The sequence below is a fragment of the Coturnix japonica genome, chromosome 2, assembly GCF_001577835.2.
Source record: "Coturnix japonica isolate 7356 chromosome 2, Coturnix japonica 2.1, whole genome shotgun sequence".
Taxonomy (NCBI): Eukaryota; Metazoa; Chordata; class Aves; order Galliformes; family Phasianidae; genus Coturnix; species Coturnix japonica.
This window is the reverse complement of record NC_029517.1, coordinates 11,975,787-11,997,981: the sequence shown is the minus strand read 5'-3', so window position 1 is coordinate 11,997,981 and position 22,195 is coordinate 11,975,787. Positions and strand designations below refer to the sequence as shown.

Below are 22,195 nucleotides of genomic sequence, written 5' to 3'. Positions count from 1 at the left end.
AATGTTCTACTCATTTCTGTCAAAAATTATGTTTCAGTATGTTTTAATGAGCTGCAGTATAAGTTTTGGGAGTGCATTCATCGAGGCTTTTCTCATATCATTCTAGATTATCCTGTTACCTATTTTCATACCATTGCCAGAGATCTAGGAAGAATGCACTTATGGGCCCCAAGATGTGGCGAATTATTCTCAAATAGAATTCTGCTCATTCTTTCTTCAAAAATTCATACGACAGTAGAAGTGTCATCAACTTTATACTTCTGAAATATTTTTGCTTACATCAAAGAGTAAGCCTAGCTAATAAGACTTACTGATATTTAGTTCTAGCTATTTAATACAAAAAATTGTATTCCTGTATCTTCGTTCAAAAGTAATTTTGCTGCACAGGCAGGAGTTTGCAATGACAAGAGCAAATTCCTAACTACTTTGAGTTGGTAACACCAAACAAGTTGCTAAATATTATTCTTGCTACAATTTTGAAAAATCCCCTAAAACTGAACACTAGAAATGCTACTGTTAGTAAGAATAATTACCATGATCTGAAATCTGTATGTTACATGTGGTCTAAATTCTTTTAGTGGGATTGTAAAGGCATTCACTTAGAGGAAGAAGTTTCCAACTTTTTCCTGGAAAAAGGAATTAAAAACTGGGGAAGAACGAGAACACACCGTGGTTCTTTCATGAGTGAGTTTCAATCAGAGAAAAACAGCAGTGGGTGGGAAAGTAGTGTAAGAAAGTAGGGAAAGTAGCAGTAACAGGGGTGGGAAAAATGTGCCAATACTCTGCAATGCAGGATATTACTTCAAAACTAGTGGTCAGCTTCTTCAGCCTATTTTCAGTTCTGACTTTCCTAAAAATCAAACTTTCTTTCAACATCTGTTGCTGACACAGCCTCATACATCACCTCCTGCATGAGGTGGAAATTCATATGTGGATCACATCCAGATTCCAAGGAGTTAGATAAGCTGGATTGTAATTCAGCAGGTGTGCGTGCAATTGGCAGGGGACCTCTTGTTACACAAAGCTTTAAAAAGCTGGAGCAGGAATTTCTCTCCCACCCTACTCTCTCTCAGATCCCAACATAGCACCCACTGGATCCTGATATACAGAGCTGGTTGACTTTTCAAACTGTAAAGGTTTGCATGGCCCTAGAGGAGCATCATGGCTGCCCATTAACAGCACTGCTGCACTCCTGTCCCAACATGGAGGGAAGCCCTACCTATCAAGGCTGTCCAAACAGCACTGGCACAGCAAGGGAATGAAAATATAAAGCTTTTCTGCTGGGTTTTAGAAATAAAGAAACATGGATTGGTAAAAACATCACAGCACAACCATCACTGAATAGGTCAGCATGTATATAGGGTATGGTAAAGAACAGATGGCAGTGAGGATGATATTTGTATCTTAAATCCTTAAGCCACAAATGAGTTATAAAAGAACGTTGTTTACCCTGGATACATTTGAAACAGTAATGGAACAGGTATTTCTTAGCTAGTTATCAGATGAATATTCCATCTCTGAAAGTGTTTGGATGCTAATCTGGTGCATCTGCCTACTTCCAAAGCCTTCCCTACATGGAGCAGACACTGAGTACCCAGCCCCCCTTCTCCACACACCAATGGGGCAAAGTAAGCTCCAGCCTCGCTCCATTTGGAGAAGTTAAAAAATTAATCAAAAAGCCAACTGAGTGTTTTTAAGACATGAAGATGAACACATTATATGCAGTTCACAGACCACTGTAAGGCAGCTGAAGGCAAGACTTTTGGGGTACCAGTACCAGCAGGTGGATCCGAACACCTGTTGCCCAAAATCCACATACCTTCATGACAGAACTTATTGAGACAGATTTTTACAGAAGCATGATAGTTACGACAACCAAGAAGATTTTACTGCAATAAATTAAAACACTTTAATCAAACATGATCTATGTGTATATTTTCAAATCTATATGCAACTGAAGATGAAAAAATAGATGAACAAAAGACATGGGAAGGAACAGGTACTACTGCCCACTTCTTAGTTTCTGACACAGCAAAAACAAAAAACAAAAACAAAAAAACTGGAAAGAACTTTCATAACAAGATATAGTGTATAACAGTCCTGAACACTATTAAAAATGACTAACAGCTTCTGTAATCTTAATGGCACTTGTTCTTGTTTCCATGACAGAAACATTTACTAGGATTATTAGAAACATGTTGGTACACTCATGAAACATGTTCTCATTAAAGCTTATCAAATCCCCATGCGTTAATGTTTCACTGAGCTAAGAGCTGCCACTGATGACCAAGACAAGCAAAAGAGTTTAACCACTGCCAGGAAAAGTCCATGTCATATCATCCCACATGCTCAGATAACTATTTTTAGCAGATGGCTCTTCCGCACAGCTCAACTAACTAACACAGATCAAAGGCAAAGCTCAAGAGCACAAGGATCTCCAGGTGAGAGCACTATTTTCCATCATCCAGCTCCAAGTACCAAGCTGAATCCCTGAAGACAAATCAAGTATTTGCGTGTTTAACTGAGGTGAAATGTCATCAACCCTTCCCATTGATGGATGCGCAGTGACAGAGCTGCCGTGCCTAGGCTAGAAACGTGATGTTGTGCCTGGCCTTTTGCTGAGGTGGGTCAGAGTGTGGTCTGGGAAGCCATGAAAGGCAACAGGGGAGAGCACAAACCTACTGGCTTACAAACAACTTACAAACAAGATCTTTCCAATTATACGAGTGGGGAATAAGCTGCTATCAGCACTAAAAGCTGAAATCTACTCATTAGCTCTAAAGGCTAAAGACCGCTTCCTGCAAAATCTCTGGTGTTCCCAGTAGCCAAACAGGGAGTAAGGCAAATTAGACTACACTGGAAGTTGTTAGTGCAATTGTTTAGATAATGCCCACAATGGGATAATAAAATGGAATATCTGCTCCTCTCCAAGGAGTGATGGACCAATAGACAGCTTTAATTCTTCTTCCCTACTAGAAGCATTTCATACTCATCAACTACAACTCCTTTTTTTAAACCTAAACTGAACAAGTAGTGGGAAACCTCCCTGCTGCTTTAAATACCTGCAAAGCTGAGCATTTACATGTACTTTACCAAGCCCTCACAGCAACAGGGAGCCTGAATTGTTCTCTTCTGGAAACACAGAATATTCTCTATACCTTGGAGAAACTTCAGCAGTTTCCCTCCTCCCTCCTCCCTTGTTCACTCTGGAAACATGTCGGTACTCTGCATGCTTAATTACTGATTTCTCACTTCTATTTTTTCATTTCACATTGCTAAGGCTGAAGAGAGTCAAAAATTATTCCTAAAAGTTCAAAACCAAGAATAAGCAAAATAAAAAGATCCTCAGCTGAAGTTCAAAAAGAAATCTCACTACATGAAAGACATGCATTTTTGGATCAATGACTTTACAGGCTTACAGTTGCCAATTTTCATTACAATTTGTGATTGGTTCTAGCCTAGTGATGACGATCATCTTTCATAGAGGAGACACAGCATCAGCCAGAACTAACAGAAGATATTTACTGAAATACTATGGTATATAATTCGTGCCAGAATTTGTAAGGTTCCCATCAGCTAACTTTTCCAAGCTGTCTCCACACCACAAGCCTCACTCCTTATATCATCCTATAATAAGACACAACAATTTGAGATTATCTGTACAAAGAAAGGAGACATAAGGCAGGCATACTTTTAGTTTACAAAAAAAAAAAAAAAAAACTAATTGCAAAAAATAATTATGAATATTCATTTTATACTACCAAGGATTTTTCCTTCTTTAGTTTATTGTTCTGCAACTCAAAATGTATTTATACGCTGAGAAAAGGAGAGGATATTCACTGTATGTTATGTCGTCCTCTTCCACAAATATGAACAATTGAAGGCTGTCGCTTGAAAAGGAGGAATCTCAACAGATTAAATCAACCATCCAGGCCAGGAAATGCAGAAAAAAAATGCCTCCTTGCATGCCCAGCATTTTGATATGACCTTGCAGCATCAAGGCTAACAATCTCAGCCTACACAAAAACCATATCCAACAGCAAAACAGGAATGTCAAGGGGTCACTATCCACCTAATAGTCAGCAGGAAGGTGCAAGGAGAAGCTACCTTTCTGCATGAGGGCACCCAGGTATGCTTTTGGGTGCCACAGCCAGTAGGCAAAGGAAGTCTGCCCCATATGCCAGTCCTCAGCACCTGTAGGACTCCCTTACCCAGTCTGTTTGCTGCATACCTCTAAGATACCGCTACTACAGCCAAAAGTAAAAAATCACAATTTTGAATTATTTTTTAAACTCCACAAAGGCTCTATGAAATGAAATCCAGATATCCTTTGCTCCTTAAGAGAAGAAAGTTATCTTGAATGAGATAAATTTAAGGAAAACAGTAATAAAAAAGCCAAAGAGAAGAGACGCATCTCTCTTACTGATGGAATTATTTTTTAATCCACTTGAGAACGAAGGATTTTAAGGAACAATTCTTAGTATCATCTTTTTTTTTTTTTTTTTCCTCACATTCTAATTTAGGATTAGAATCTAAATCTTCCTGGCGTTAAAAACTCTCTAACACATAGATATCACAGCCTGTGGATCCTTATGACATTTGTACACAGCATGTGGAAGCTCACCAAATATATATGGGGAGCAGGAGAACACTTACAGGACCTCAGATCATCAGCAGCACCTTTGCAGCATAAAACCCCTTGTTGTCCATGAGCTTAATGCAGGAAAAAGCTCAGTTCTTCTGCAGCACTTAGTTTCAAATTTGAGAGTTATTCTAAGGAATTCTCCACAAGTATTTTGCCAAACTACAGTATATTTACATTACATGAGGTGTTCAATAAATATAGCTATATTGTATATCATGTAAAAGCAGATGAGAGAAGTGAAATTATCATTTACTTGCTTGTGTTTATGTAAACTCCAAGGGCAACTATGAGAGCTAATGTATTTAATATTTCATATGAGATAGCAAAAAAATACCTTTTAAAACAGTAACGAAGATACTCATCACTACAGCCAAAAAGGCTGTTTAAAAAAGAAAACTCAATAACTGCTCGTGCAGATGTTTCTTAACTCCTCCAGAGAACAAAACTAAATCCGCATTCATACACATACATACTTGATTTAGTTGAGATCTTTATGTGAATATAAACCATATTCACTTACATTAAAAATATTTTTAATGTTTTAAAATAGCTTTTTGAGAACAAGTTCATTACATCACGAATCTTTTTGAGAATTAGTAAAACTACTTAAAAAGTCATTAATTCATAACACAGTTCATCTCAGATGTGACTTGGATTTGTATATTTTTTAAGCATTTGAAAATATTTCCGATGAACATTTAACATCCCTTGCCTTAGCACAAAGTTCAAAGTTAGAAGCACAGAAAATCAGTCCATTGGTCACACAACACATGTACAAAATTCAAACCTTTTCAAAAACTTTTAAAGGGGAGCCCAGACTAAGCACATACAGGAAATCAAATCTAAACCTTAATAATGGAGGAGTGTTCCTGCCACCCCTTCACAGAGCACTTCTAGGAGAGGGGTTCTGCTTCAGAGGAAAAGGCCAAACAGTGGGAGGAAGGGCTCTTGGAAGCCTTTCTTGTTCTCCCAGCTCCAAAGCCAGCATCAAGCATCCCTTTCTTTCCCAAAGTTTTTGTGCTTCTTCATTCTTGTAATCTAAGCAGCACTGTGCATTTTGCATGAATACAACAGCAATTTAATTGAAGGACAGATTAAAACAAAGCAAACCAGTATTTGCATTTTTCTGAGATTAACAGGCTGCCCAGAGAAGCTGTGGGTGCCCCATGCCTGGGAGTGTTCAAGGCTGGGTTGGATGGGCTCTGGGCAGCCTGAGCTGGTGGGTGAGAACCAACCCATGGCAGGGGTTTGGAACAGGGTGGGCTATAAGATCCCTTCCAAGCCAAACCCTTCTGTGATTCTGTAATTCATCCAAAGCAAGCTGTCACACATGTTCCTCAGAAGCTGTTGGGTAATGTCAAAAACAACGATGGGACCAGATACCATGAGCAAGGACAGCCACTTCTGCTGTTGCCATGTCAATGGAGAGAAAAGCAACTGCACCCCCGGGAGCTGTGCAGCTCCTTGCAGTCCGGCAGCAGAGAATGAAGCAGTTACATCGTTTCAGAAAAAGGCATTTCCCTACCTCATTCCTTTTTAATTTTATTTCTCTTTTCATTTCACAGCTGAGGAAAATGGAAGACCTGGACACCATACTCTTTAAATTACAAGCCTGTGGGACTCATTTGGGGATTAATAAAGAAATTCAAGCTTAATCTACAAAAATATAGTATTAAGTTCTTTAGCAAAATATACTTTTGCAAATCTTACTAACAAGAAAAAACAACCTTCCCAAACCACACGGGAGGATAAAAGCCTTTGCATGAACAAAACACACGAAGAAAGCTCTTGGATCAAAATTCACAAACAGCATGAGGCTGAAAAAAATGTCTCTTGATTTGCTTTGCTTGTCTAGCCTTTCCGAGCAGCGGTACAGCATTAGTGTGAGGACAGCAAGAGGGAAAATTGCTGCCTAAGTGGCAGGTTTGTTATTGTTTGACAATTCTAAAGAGTTCACTAGAAACTTATGAAAGGAGCATCTCTAATTCCCTGAAATTACTGATAATCGGCCAAGTGAATGGAGAACAATTATGAAGAAAATTGAATGCTTCCAAATGCCAATTTGCTGTATATCCTGAATTAATATTGCATAAGTATTTTTAGTCTTTTTGCTGTAAAAGCAAAGGGATAAAAACCTAGGCGTACAGGCATCCCTGCTTTTCTCACACTATTTTCTCACATCATCATTTTTGCCTTCTGTAACAATACTTTGCATTTCCATGGTGTCATACATATTTAACCTATTTTCTTTTTTAAAAAATAAACCTGCATTTGTAAGTTAAGTTAGGCATTCTGCACTGATGGTCCAACAACAAGTATTCAAGCCTCCACAGCATGAAGCCCTCAGCAAAGGCAGTGGTACAAGTTGGTTTTCTACCCGTTAACCCTTGCAGAACACTTGCAAACACCACGTTGGGAGTTTTCACTGGCATAGTTCTGCAGTTCGGCCAGCAATTGGCCACAAAGTGCCGTAAAGGGGAGAAATAATCTGGGGAGAAAAGGGCTCAAGGTGCTCAATTTTTAGCTGAGGCAAAACAGATTAGCTTCTGTTAACGGGTCAAGAAAGAGTAAAGCGTTAACTCAGAGCTGATGTTAGCCCTGGCTCTGGGGCAGCAGCTCAGTCTCCAGTAAGTCTGGCAAGAAACTCAGGCCATGCTGTGCTGAAGGAACCCAGTGCTGCTCCATAGCTGCAGTCTGAACTGTTTGAAAAACAAAAGGCCATCACCACCAAAACTACCAAGTATCCATCCACAAACAAAACCGGGCATGGATGAAAAAGAAAAAAGGCTGCTGGATGGCTTGCAGGAGGCCTACAGGTTGGAGGTCTATAAGGGGAAGCTGGGGTGAGAAGGCTGCAGGACTGGATGGAGCCAACAGATTAATTGCAAGAAAGAATGCAGCTGGAAAAACTGCAACAACTGAAATAAAAAGAAAATGTAGGAAAATAAATGAGCAAGAATGTCAAATGAGAAAAGAGCAAGGCCAAGTATGACAAGAATTGTTCACCACACACACCGCAGCAACACGGTAAGGCTCCAAACAACCCTCACAACTCAAATCCTGAAGACACCCTGTGATCATCCTGTCAAACACCTATATAAGCCCAGGTACGCGGTGCAATAATGTCTGCTTTTAGTCTTTAACTTCTGCTGGAAATACAGAAAAATATTGACTTTAATTTCAAGACTTCAGGAGACAGAGAATCCATCAAAGCCCCAGGACTGTCATTTTTAAAGCTCTGCAATTCAGTGAATGTCTGCTGTGTCTGAGACATCCACAGTTTGTGTTTCAAGAAAGGTAATTCACAATACCATTTTTCATTTTGTGATTAACACTTAAGAAATAACAAAAGCATAATCATTTGGGATTCTCCCACCTTTCATTTATTTTAAGCTTTGTTTTTCTTTCCTTTCTTTTTTCAATTTTCTTTATTTTTTGTCCATTTTTGCAACGGACCACATCTCAGATTCTGTAAAGAGGAGGAAAGGGAGAGAGGGAGGATAGAAGTAAACTCACTCTCTTTCACAGTCATGCATCATTTACATGGCTCCTAGAGTAATTGTTTGTATGGCAAAGTAACATCAAGGAAACAGTTATGTATTTTCATTTGTCCCCGGGGAGGTAAGCATTCCCTGCCACAAGATCCTTTTTGCTTTTCTGACTTATGCTCCTTTGTTCCTAAATTCTTCATATCTTCTGTTTTCTTTTCTCTCCGTTTCTCTTCATGGGCTGATATGAACAGAAATTTTCAGAACAGAAATCTAAAATGTTCGTGAAACACCATGTTAACCCAGCTCCCCTGCCTTCTGAATCTGGAATTCAGCAGATGGAAGCAGAAGGAAGCAGCATCGTGCCACCAGCCAACATTCTTGCAGGTCGCAGCCCATGCCCACACCCCAAGCATCACATGTTCTGCAACTACAGACAGAAAGCTCAGAGCACAAGAGGAGCCTTAAGCTGTAGCCCTACCATTGGCATTTCCTTACTTTTCATTGTTAAAAACGATACTTCAGGTGTTGTAAAGTAAATGTTGGGTGGAGGGGGGGCGAGGGGGTTGGGGGCGGCGCAGAGAGGAAGGGAAGAGAAATAAAGAAGCAATTTATATTGGAATACAGCTGGCAAAGCATAGGTACAGCTAAAATGATACAAATACCCTTAATTTTACTGGTTGGAATGAAAATAAAACCAAAGCACACCTATCCATGAGTGAAAATTATCATCAATCCCACTAAAGCTGTGATTTTAAGATCAAATAAATATTATATTTTCTATATATGTGACATATGCTGCCCTCAAAAAAAAAAAAAGAAAGAAAAAAAAGGAAAGAAAAAAAGGGCACCTTTCCTTACAAGAGCCATCACTTTTTTGATACAGCATAAGATGCATTACTGGATTTAATTACTTAGTAAACTTAGAAAGCTCTACAGAAAACATGGTCCGTGAAATGCCTTCCTCCCACAGAGGTCGGAAACTCTGCTCCTTTCAGAGCGAATTCTAACTATGCACCAATTTTATGTGCTTCATACAGCAAATACCAAGAGTCTCTTGTCCTAGAACTCCAAGACATCTGCCAGAACAGGGAGGTTTAAAGTAGAGGAAAATAACCTCGCTTCACAAGGACTCAGTGCCTGGTAAATACTATTTCATTTTCAGAAAAAAACCTTGAAAGCACATGTACCCAGAAAATGTTTAAAACATCTGCTGGAACACAGAGGGGGAGGATTACAAGCCAATAGCAGAAAAACAAATTAAAATACTTGGCGAAAAATATTTTTGACCCTTCATAAAACATTCCAACTTTGAAAAAGAAGAATGGAAATGGATGGAACAAAGCCCTCGCTCTGCGAGGATGAAGAACCCAAAGCCTGTACATGGCACACAGAGCACGGCACAGATTGCAGAGTGAAGCTGATGTACAGCCTCAAGGGTTTGAGGAGTGATTGAATATTCATCGCAGTCCCTAGCAGGAATCGCATGCACAGAATTCATGTCCACAAAATCATTTGGTAAAATGCAGGGAAATGAGACTCCCGGTAGCTTGTTTGTACATCAGCAGGCATGCAGACATGCCTGGTAACCAGTGTATAAATATCAGTACTACAACCTGCTCTAAACCTCATTTAATAAGAAAAATACCAGCTAGCATGCACTCTGAGCACACTTTCCAAGAGCCATGCCGCAGACCTGAGCCAGGTCACCCCAGCCCACAGTCACTGAAAATGGGAAAGAGATCCCAGGGCATCAGCAGAGGCAGCCCACATGTGTATCCCCATGCCCACTCAACTCCTATGCAGCCATTCTCTTGGAGCGCAGCAGCCACTCTCTGCCCCACAAGGATGTGAATGAATGAAGAACGTCTTTTTCATCTCCCATTGGTTTTCTGGCTTTGCTGTTACCACACTACAGCAACGAACCACCAACAGGCGCACAGAATTAAGGACAAAGTCGCTGACACAAGACACATGCAAACCAAGTTGAAGTAAACAAACAGCTATACAGAGTCACAGAAGCTTCTTCAATCTTCACTTCTCTGAGGCTTTCAGCAGCTCAGCATCCCTCCCCTCTTCTGCTGGCTTGAGGCCTTGACACCCCACACCCAGGGTAGCCCTGCTCCCCATGTGGGCAGAGGGTTCTCCATGGCCTCCAGCCCTGCACCACTGCTCCCCAGGAATCCTGCTCCACTGGTGCAGACATGTGGCATGTGGGCTCTCTTGTTCTTTGCTGGCAAAAATCCATAGCTAATGGTGGTGACTATGTTTTGTAGCTGAGAATTCGCTCTTATTTTCATACTGACCAAGCTACGTACTTGTTTCACTGTAATGCTGCCTTTTAAACAACAAAGCACAGGGCTACAGGAAAGGAGGATTATGGGAAGACTGTCTGCTGATGTTTTATTACATTAAAGGTGAACTTAAAACAGAGGTAGAGGTAAATCATCTGTATGCACAGTACTCGGAGAAATATTGCCTACTATGTCAAACTAGAGCAGTAACTTTATACGCTTACTTAGTGGATATTTCTCACGGATAAATGTCACGCTGTTCATGTGAGAAAGAAGTTCCATCGTTTTTTTCACTGTAGAACTCCTGGTAAGCCCTTCACTTTTATTTATTTTTCCATGAGTCAAGAGCCTAACTAAATTTTAAATAAAACATCAAGAGACTTCACTATGCAAGACCCTTCAGATGGAAATCATCCTAAAAGTCTGGCAGTGCTTGACCTGAAATCCTTGTGTCATCTAATGAAGCTCTTAAGGATCAGAGCTTAAAATGGATAGGAATAAAAGAAGCTAATGTCACTTTTTTGTCTGGTGGAAAAAGCTTTCAAACACAGAAAACATTTCTGAGATTTTGGTTCCAAAAAAGCCCAAAAGCAGAGAAAGAAAGAGAAAACATATAAAAAACTGCTGAGAGATTGATTTCTATTTCTTACAGTGCTGGTTAACAAGATACGTGTCCCTACTCATCCCCAGCTTATCAGAAACTGGTAAACAGTTTCATTCTTCTATAGTGCACTAAAAATAAACTGCATGCATCAGTTCAAAGATCACTACACTCAGTTGCTGTTGCTCACTCTCTCTCATAGACCTCCAAAAACCTTACTTCAATAACAGATATTGGAGGAATGTTTTGTTACCCAGCTCCCCCTCAGAGGCTGGGCACACGTACCAAGAGCTTCCAGCTCCCAGCATACACCCTCAGCTGTGCTACTGTCAGGACAGACACAAAACACTGATGCTGTGGGATGTGGCACAGAGACACCTGGCTATACAGAAAGGCACAGACAGCTGAAGACCTTCAGCACATGTCAGTTCCAAGTTACACTTGTTTCCCCAGATCTAGGATGACTTTTGGTCCATGCAGCATTATCAGCTGGTTTTGGGGTTCTTAGAATGCACTGCAATAAAAGCAGAGTTGCCTCTTTATTAGTCCACTGCTATAGTGACTATATACTGTTCCAGGCCTAAAACATTACAGGTTTAACTATAAAATTTCATTAAAGTTTGTTGAGGTCATTTTTTTCTCAGAAAAATAAGTAAATGTGGGACTATGTGCAATCATGACATACAACCAAAATATACTTCCCAAGCATAATTTCAGCTGCACTGGAGCTTCCTGGAGACAAGTAAAATTGTTCCGAGTCACATTTAGAAGTCTTTGGCTTTGTAAAATGCCATGTAGCTTCCCTCTTCTAGAAGTACAAATGATCATATTTAAGGCAACATCTTACTTCATTAAGTATTTTTTTCTTTTTAAATAAAAGTTTCCTTATAGAGACTGTAAATTGCAGAATGAGATTCACACAGTTGCAGACACCTACTTCAGAGCTACTCACCCCTGATTCTCCCTAATCAATGGAGATCAAGTACTGCAACTGGACATGCTCCAGCCCCTTCTGAAGTAAGTGGTAAAAAAGGTTGGTCAAACACAACCTAAAGGTGTATGATCCTCCCCAAAGATGAAGGCTGAGTTGGTTCTTTACCTCATAAAGCAGAACCTGCAGTCTGTGGAAATCCATTGCATCCACTGTGCCTGCTTTGAATCAGCTGTTGCCCAAGACTGCCAAAAAATTTCCAGTTTTACTTCCAGTTGTGAAGCATGTTGTATGAGTGCTGAGTCAAATACAGCCACTAAGGACCAAGTTTTAATGGTTAATCAAAAGTTTGCCTCCATAAGTGTGGTCCCCAACTTGTATGCACATCTTCCAGAAGATAACACAGTAGCTATGTACTATCTTTGTGCATCCCTTTACTGTGTGTATGGAAGGAGAAGCACAAGGATTTTATGTTCATCTAAACAACATTTTTGCTTTTGATTGTAAACTCCACACTCCCCAGCTCCCTTCCTATTTATATAATCATTTCAAATTTCTACAAATCCATAACTGCTCATGGAATTAATTACCATAATCCATAATCCAACTCCCAGCAGCTGAGCTCTGGCATCAACCTGGGCTATGAAAGCCACCCCAGGAGGTGGTCACTGTGTCATGGAGAGGAACTCAATCTACCTATGCAGTCTCATAGAGAGGAAGACCCAGAGCTCTGCCCGCAGACAGAGACATGGGTTGGGTCACACCAGGCTGTCAGGAGAGCCGTGGGTGGGTCCTTGCCTCACCTCTTGGGTACGAGCTGAACTTGTTACCCCCACAGCACAGCAGGACGGCAAGCCAAAATATCTGTAGGAAAGTTCTAGATATATGCTGTACTCTCACTCTAAATGCTTAATCTGCCCCTAACATGAACCCAGTACATTTCTGAAGCTGGTGCTCATCTTATTTACAGAGTTCAGTTCAGATTTACAAGAGACGGGTGGGAGAAGGGACAAAATTGATCTTTTAAAAAGTATGAAATCAAGCAATAAATTAATGGAGTGTTATTTCTCATCCACTCCTTCATCTCTGTATCATCTTTCAGCCCTATTCAGAGCATAAGAGTAAATAAAGCACAAACTAAAAACAAGCTTATTCAGCCAACAGCCATCTGTCACTGTTTCATCCCCCTCAAAAGCACTTGTCAAAAGACAGATTTGAAAGCAACTTTTTTCCCAGTAATCAGCAAAAGAGAAGGTCTATCTCCAAAATGTGTCCCCATCTGAAAAAAGAGCATGTAAGTTCACGTGCTGCAAATGCAATAGAGAGAGGAACAGGGTTTCTTGTAAATTAAGAACAAAAACAAGCAATAATGCTCTCACTGAAGCATAAATTCAGAGTAATTAAGGATGTATTCTAAGCATATCTTACAGCCTTGGGCTTCTGGTCAAAACATAACTCAGAGGCTGCTTTTTTTGGGGTGGGGAGTATGCTGCTGTTTTGCTTGAGACCAGTTCAGGCAGCACAGAGCCCCAGCACTTTAATGCTCTGCAACCCTACAATACTCTTCTAGTACCACCATCTCACTTCAGACTGACTGAATTATGAAGTACATCTGACAAACTGTGCACCCCCTCCTGATGGAAAATTGTCTGCAAATAATTCGTGATAGCCCTACACCACCCAGAGACTGATGCCGTTGCCTCAAAGCAAAGCAAAATGAGACCTGGATACCCATCACTCCTGTAAGCTGGTGGTGCTGGATATTAAGGATGCCTTGAAGCACAGTGTTTGTCACATTTTAGAATAGGTAACTATAAATACTGTGTTTGGGTTTTTCAGGAAAAGTTAGATAAATGGGACTGTTACACCTGACTCCAAAGTACAATACATACACAAACCCTCAATTTATAAAAATAAACACAAAAACACACAGGTTGGTTGACTACACTATGAAATGGCATTTTCTACTCATTTCAAATTCATGTTCCTTTACTGCACCATGTTGCTTCTTGTTTACTTACAGTGAAGTAACAAGAACCAGAGGAGTAATCAAGACATTCTGTATAGAAATGGTTATTATACTTACTGATACATGTGTGATGATAAACTCTTTCCATAAACAAATAGTTTTATCACAATGGAAAGAAAGATATGTTAACAGAATATAATGGACTGGTGCAACTACTCTATGATGTTTGCCTGGATAAAATGGCAAAACATTTACATATACATACAGTTCCCTTAAGGGGAAAAAAAAAAAAAATACATACTACAGCTCATTCAAAGAATGGGGAAAACAAAATACCACCGCCAACAACACACATACATCTTGGAACATTCTCTGGATACAGTTGCAATTTCCATAATAGCTTCTTGTTCAAGTGATCATTAAATCTATTTAACATGTCAAATTCAGAGTAAAATCCAATCTGACTTTTAAACTATTTAAATTCAGTACTTCACATCTTCATAACCCTTCCTTATTACCTGTCTTGTACTATATTTCTGTAGCTATGAAACAAAATACCCCAGATATCAGATACAATACCGTATTTTTATTACTCCTCATTATCAATACTCAAAGAAAGAATCTCTCACCATATGGAAAGAAATCTTGAGTTGCCCCATGAATACAAAGGCTTCCTTTAGACAATACAGAAGGTTCAAAAATTCTTTACTTTATTGGTTTCGGTGTTTTTTTAATCCTACAAGAAGCTATAGTATTTTGTTTGATGATATACCGAGAAGATTGAAGATATTAAAGGTTAATTTAGAAACTTAAGCAGTTTAAAATCCATTTGTTTTTACAAACGTGTCACGGTCTCATCAAAAACACATGGTTTTTAAACTGCTCAACAATCCCAAATTAACAGCAGAGCGCTACACTTGGAGAAAACACCAACTGGAGATCACTCAAGTCAGAACTGCACTGCAGAGAGAACAAATTTAGTTTCATGGAAGAAAGCAGCACCTGGTACTGATTTTTTGATTCAATAACTCTGGCTTTAAAATAATCACATCCCTGATGGAGGTACAGGGATAAGTGAATAAGAATTCGTGAATGGCAAGAGCACCCAAAGTTGAGAAAATGGACACTGCCACATCTTCTCCTCCAGCTGTTACATAGGAAACCTCTCTTATTCAGCTGCATCCAGCTTGGCATAATCCTTAGCTTTAACTTCTTTTAATATTATCTGAGGCGGTAAAAGGAAAACTCTGAGAACCTAGCAAGGTTATTGAAATGGGAATGGATGTCATTAAATCATTACAGATTCATTCCCATTACTGCACTGGAATGATGGATACCTGAACATCTCATTTTCACATTGGTTCCAGTGAGGGTTTCTGACCAAGGAAACTCAGTGTGGAAAGCTGACCTGACTGAAAGCTTGCCAGAGCTAATGAAAGCCTCCTATTGACTCTAGCAAGCTTTTCCTCTAATCTTGCATTATAAATGTGGTTGAATTTCTCTACATTTAGTAAGCAGCTATTCGGCCTTAAAGACAACTGCATCCCATATAGCTCCAGACATACGCTTTTGAAAAACCCACCTTTTTCTTCCTCCCTTTTCTAATCTCTTTCCTTAGTTTTTCAACACTTGAAAATGAGTATATTTCCATGTATAAGGTCCTGCTTAACCAACCCAATCCCCTTCTCTGATCAAGTGACCCACCTGGTGGATGAGGGAAAGGCTGTTTACACAGTTTATTTAGAATTCATCAAAGCCTTTGACAGTGTCTCCTACAATATTCTCCTGGAGAAGCTGGCAGCCCAAGGCTTAGATATGTACATCCTTTGCTGAGTAAAGTACTGGGTAGAAGGCTGGGCAGAGAGAGTGGTATTGAACGGAGTTAAATCCATCTGGCATCTGGTAACAAGTGGTGTTCCCTGGGAGTTAGTATTGGGACCTGTAATGTTTAATATTTTTATTGTTGACCTAGATGAGGGGACTGAGGATTCACTCAGTAGGTTTGCAGATGACACCAAGTTGAGAGGAACTGTCTATCTGCCTGGTGGTATGAAGGCTCTTCAGAGGAATATGAACTGGCTTGATAGATGGGCTGAGGCTAGTAGGAGGAAGTTCAACAAGATCAAGTGCTGGATACTGCACTTTGGCCACAACAACCTCAGGCAACAGTACAGGCTTGGGGCAGGGTGGCTGGAAAGATGTGAGGAAGAAATGGACCTGAGTGTGTCAACACTTGGCTAAACATAAGCCAGCAGTATAACCAGGTGGCCAAGAAGGTCAATGGCATCCTGGCTTGTACTAGAAATAGTGTAGCCAGCAGGAGCAGGGACATGATAGTCTACCTGGATCTTGGAGGTCTTTTCCAACCTTGGTGATTCTATGATCATTTTTGAAGCTGGAATACATATAAACTTACTCTGCAATTCTTTGCTAGTTAACATGCAGTGCTCCAATCTCTTAAACAAAGGCATTATAGATAATAACAAATTAATTTTAGAATATGCATTTGGGGTATATTAGATAGATACTTGTAGCAAATCAGAGAAGTACACAATTAAATGTAATTTTGAAGTATTGAAATTCACACATTTATTTATGCACTCATACCTTAAGCTGTTTTGCTTAGTATTGGATTTTTTGAGCACTGATTGTGAGATGCCAAGAAAATATGCATATTTAACAAGGGATGCAAGCAGTGGCTTGCCTGTGTTTATAAAATAAAATAAGTAAAATAAGTAAAATAAGTAAAATAAAGTAAAATAAGCCAATGGCATGACCAGGAGCCGGATAAGTCTACCATAGCGACTGCCTTCCTGCCTTACAGCATAGCACATGACACTGCTTAGCTGTGACCAGAAGATGACTCTGAAACTTTCCCACAAAGACTTGTTTGTTGTAAAACCTGTAAGAAAATCTTATTAGCCTACAGATTATAAAAAAAGACTTTTCCCCAGGAAATGCCAGCTAACCTTCCCTTACTAGACATGGAGATCAAGATAAAATTAATATATATTTGAAGACTTGGATCCTATCAATTTTATTTTAATAAATCAGTCCTTCCAAAACTTGGTCACAGTCTTCAATGTATCTTCCTGTTCCTCGACAAGTTTATGATTTCTCCAAGTCTGACACCACAGCTTGTCACCCCAGATCCTTCATTCCTGCTTAGACCTACCTTTGTGATCCCACAGGAGCACTTGGTGGCAGAAACTGAAGCCCAGTGGCACTATAACTATGCACAAAGCCTTTTCACAGTACTGTGCGATGAGCTGCTCACTAGTATTGTTTTGCAAATTACTTTTTCCTTTCTAGATGTAGTGACTGCATCTCACTTAGTTCAGAATAGTTTATAAATGTATGAAGGCTGAAGTGAAGCCTTGACTTTCAAAGTACTTGACAGCCCATCTTCACTTTTTATGCAATGCCCTGTATTCCAGTTCAGATTTATTAAAATACTGAACAGTCCTTAACCTAAGAGAGTCCTCAGGGGCTATATTTGATATGTCCACTTAATTTGCCAGTGAACTACTAAAAACTGCTCACAGGGCTCAGAGAGATGCACAAATTCAAAGACAAGCAAGGTCATGAACTTCAATGTAGCAACTAATTTAGAGTGGCAGTCTGCATGCATGCTCCTACCTGTGAGAAACAGGCTTGTTTCCATTGTAAGGTAAGAACATGCATGCACGCAGGTGACCTCAGAGCAAAAGGTATGCTGCTGGGTAGACAAAGATGTGAAACTGCAGCATGTTATTTGCTGTTCGACATGGCTAGCACGTCTTTGCAGCCAGCTGTGTGCTCACAGCATAATATTCTCATCTTAGGCATTTTTGCCACACTGTGTTTCTGAGAACAGAATATGAAACTGATATCCCGAGTCCTATTAAAATATCTGGTATAGATCACTTGAGAAAATGCATTGCAGAAGTGAACCACTTCCAGCTGGCTCTTTGTAATTTCTGAGTCCTCCAGACAGTACTGCAGGAGATGCTCAACTCCAGCCTTTAGGAGAACCTTACTGGTAGCTGTGACCATTCCTTAAAAAACTGGAATTTTCCTTGTTGCAACGTGTGTTTATTGCCTCCAGACAATATGTATGCAGGTGAGAAGTCTTGCTTCACCTTCTTCATTATCTCCTATAAGACGCATTTTATCTAAAAGCTAAAGCTAAAAAAAGGAAGGTTCTCTAAATTGCCTTTCTCTCCTCTGAACTCAGAAAAAATCAGTCCTCTCAACCTCTCCTAAAATGTTTTCCAAATAATGATTTATGTTAAAAACGATTTTTAACTGTAACTACTGAAACATTCAGAGAGATTTGTAATGTATAATCACACCAAGTCCAAGAACTAGGGCCACCCTTGGTTATCTAATAAAGCTAAATAACTTAAAAGAAAATCTAGACAAAGGGATGGCCCTTTTCATAATACCTAATGTAGTTGAAAAGGGATTTTATTTACAGTATTTAAATGCAGTACTGTGAAACAAACAACTTGGTTCACAGGCAGTGCACCCACTGCTGAACTGTCACTGCCTGACATCCTGTCTTATCTGCCAAATTGCTCATTAGGTTTAGCAATTTTCACCTGCGCCTCGAGTTTAGATTTCAGCAGGGAATAAACATCAGTCCGCTTTAACAATCTTCCGCAGCGAGCTTCCAGCCTCTGCTCAGAAAGCACGTGGGCTCACACAAAACACGCCTTGTATTCCTCACGCTCAAAAAATAATGCAGCTCAAGGGATGAAATACAACAATGGGAAGTTTAACTTAGGTTACAGAAAAACAACAAAAAAAAAGTGAAAGAGCCAGATAATGAGTGTAAGCCAGCTGCTTTCATCGATGAAGTACATTTTCCCAACGCAAAAGAACATAGGGGGTATAGACCAGCATCATTTTTGTTTCCACAGTTAGATGGGAAGATTCAATTTGATACAACCCCCTGCGTGCAAAGTACAGGCTATGTTTGTGCATGGGAAAAGAGGGAATCCAGCTGAATATTACTTCTCCAGCTGGACCTGATCTAGCTAACCTTTCCCTTGCTGAGAAGGCACAGTGGCGCGATCTATAAACAAACAAAGGGGTGGCATGGCAACCAGAACAAAGAGAAATCTCAGCCCCCTGGCGCCCCGCTCCAGTGGTGTCCATGCGGGGACGCCCCAGCCTCACACTACAGGTGAACGGCTCCAAACAGGACAGAACCTGGGCACCAGGAGCAGAGTGCAGCCCGCCAGCAAAAAGCACCAGGGACATAAAACAAAATGTCTAAAATGCTGTAAACCAATTTCAGGCGGAATACTGTTTTTCATTTGTTAGAAGTAAAATATTCACCGCCAACCCTGCAATTAGCTAGAAAATTACAATAATTACAGCAATTTTGTATCCCATCTCCAATCCAATTAATAGATATATGACCTTGTCAACATGTAATAATCGGGATCTGCATCTACCACAAAACTGGATGGGTTTTATTTGCTGAATAGAACTTACACAGTAAGAAGATAATTATTTGAAATACTGAGAATACCATTTGTATGCTATGCTTCACTTCACAAATTATAAAGGAAATACAATAGGGATATTATTTCCGTTTTCAATGTATATTTAAATGAAATTCTTGATAAAGGTAGGTTTAATATGGGATAATATTACTGGACTGGGATCCAGTTAAAAAAAAAAAATAAAAAAAGCAATAGCTAGGTAAGACAACATCTCTGATTTGTAATAACATTTATGACAAATCATTTCACCCATTTTATTTTATTAAAAATGTGTCAAAAGAGCTATAATGCTTATCAACAGTTTTAAAACTCTTACATGTTTCTACAGACCTTTGTATTGCTGGGTCTCCAAGCAATTTTTGGTCATTTTAGCAGCCAGTGATTTGGCCAAGTATTACACATATTGTCCAGAATGACATCAAAGATAAGTGAGCTGTCCAACATATCACTGAATTTTATCTGTGCCATATGATTTCGATGCACTAACATTGACATACTGAAGTATACCACATGATCACACTAAGGAGAAAATGTGTACGTATTATCTGCTCTGAGGCACCCCAAGCTGAGAAGTCAGAAGGACAGCTTTTTGTCTTACATACTGAACTGAGATATGCATTTAGCAGCGGCATACTCCAATGACAGAAAAACCAAAGGGCCTTGGAATTCCAGTATGTTTTTTTGTTTTTTTTTCTTATCTGCCATTTATTCTTTCCCTAATTTAATTCTGTATTTTAATTAAACACAGTCATAACTTTAAACGATATGCATTCAAGTCTTCATAACCTAATTCCTAAACACTGTTCTCTTATTTTTACAGAAAACACTTTGGAACAAAACCCTTCAAACTTTAAACAGAGAGTTGTAACTTTTCCATTTGTGTTTTTACCTCTCTACTAAAACATACATTTTATCCATTAGAGGAACGCCTACAGAAAAGTAATCTCATGGGAATTACAAATCATTTTTTAAAAGACAGCAGAATATCAAAAGACTGACTGATGTGAACCTCTGCTATGAATTTTCTGGAATGGCATCACTACTTCAAAACCTCAGTGGAGGAAATGACACATAGCACAAGGAAGATGGGTACATTGTTCAGAGTAAAATTGTCTTGCTTGCATGATAGATATAACAACAATGAAAACTGCACTGTAAATGTCATTTGGCTTTTTTTTTTTTTTCCTTTTTAGTAAGCTGATATACTCAGAATCCTCCCCAAACAAGAACACTGATCTATATATAGTTAATACTTTGTGGGTTTGCAACTAGTCTACATTTCAAAATAAAGAAAATAAAGGGATTTTACTGGCTATGGTTTACTTTTTTAGAAAAGTATATTTTTCCATCACAGTAAATGCATGTATTGCAAGGTGTTTTTAAGGAAAGGTGATGAGCATAACCTAGCAACCATAAGAGGTTCAGTAGAAAGTGCTCCTGCCTTACTAGTTTTTTACCCTTTTCTTCATTAAATGCAATAAAACTGGCAAACTGAAAAATACAGCATGCAGCAACTGCCTTTAGAAATTCTGCTGTGATCTTCAGTGTTAGGACAATTTTAATCTGGCAGCACAGAGTTTATTGCTCCTAAAAGCAGCTTATAAATAATTTATTAAAACAGAAAGGTTTATTTATACTTGCATGCAACCAGCATTAAAGCCATTTCTCAATTTTGATCAGATTTCAATAAGGATAGATAATGAATCACCTTTTTAGCTGCATGAATGGGTAAGAATATTTGGCATCCTCAGAAGTGAAGATGAAACACACTGAGATATGGAGCACATTGACTTACTTGCACGGAGGACTGAAGGGGTGACCTCAATTTCACTTGTTGCTTGGTAGGGCTGAAAGGCCGATGCTGCGTTGGACCCCAACTCACTGCCAAAAATCTCGGGACTCTGTGTGCCTGTTGAGCTGGCGCTGGTGCCATCGCCTCCATGGTGAGGATCTTGCTCATCAAACACAGCCACCAGCTGCAAACGACATTTAATCTACTGTTAATAAGAAACCTTGAGCAACATCAAAGTGCCAGTGGATACGAGCATTTTATCATTTCTTCCCATCATAAAGAATGCCCATAAGCACTGACTCAAATTGATGCCTAGACCACAACCCCAGCCCAAAGAAAGACAGCTGTGCCCAAGGCAGGGCAAGGGGCCAGCAGCTCTAACACAGCAGAGACCCCAGCACTGCGAGCACAGAGCAAGTGGTGCCAAGCCAGGAAATGCAGTCTCATCTTTCCCAGCAAATCCCTCAATCTCATCCAGTAGCTCAGAAAGCACTCGAAGCCTGTGCACTGGAGGTTACTATCCGCCTTCTGATACCTCTCTATGCATCACTGTTACAAAGTCAAACCACTGGCAATTACGCAACTTTACTGAATAAAAACACACAATAAGATGTTAATACATACTGAGAGCTACAAAGTACGAAGTGATCCTACAGGGATCAAATCACTACAAGTTACGTTATCATCTATTAGTCTGACATCTATTATCTACTAGCACGATTCCTGCCGCAGGCTTCACTTGCAAAATCTTACTAGTCAAACTTCCAGAAATATTTCCATTGTTTGCATTCAGATTTTCCAAGAAAAGCATAAAAGCTGAAGCTCAATTTGTAACATAGCCAAGTCATTAATTTAATTCTGATTTGCTAAACCTGTGCTCACCATTGTGAGAGAAACAGGAAAAACATCATGGCTTTTTTGGTAAATCTGACATTTTTCCCACTATATCTGAATGCTTTTATTTGAAAATCATTTCTCCC

The 22,195-nt window shown here is 39.5% G+C and overlaps 1 protein-coding gene across 23 annotated transcripts in view; it reads right to left on the bottom strand.

The window, feature by feature from the left end:
- The window catches only part of PARD3 (par-3 family cell polarity regulator), a 424,465-nt gene that overhangs the window by 268,572 nt on the left and 133,698 nt on the right, over nt 1-22,195 (bottom strand). For all 23 annotated transcript variants that reach the window (XM_032443027.1, XM_032443040.1, XM_032443035.1 and 20 more), the window contains exon 3: nt 21,219-21,399. In XM_032443027.1, the coding sequence (XP_032298918.1) occupies nt 21,219-21,399 (181 nt within the window). The remainder of the gene's footprint in view (nt 1-21,218; nt 21,400-22,195) is intronic.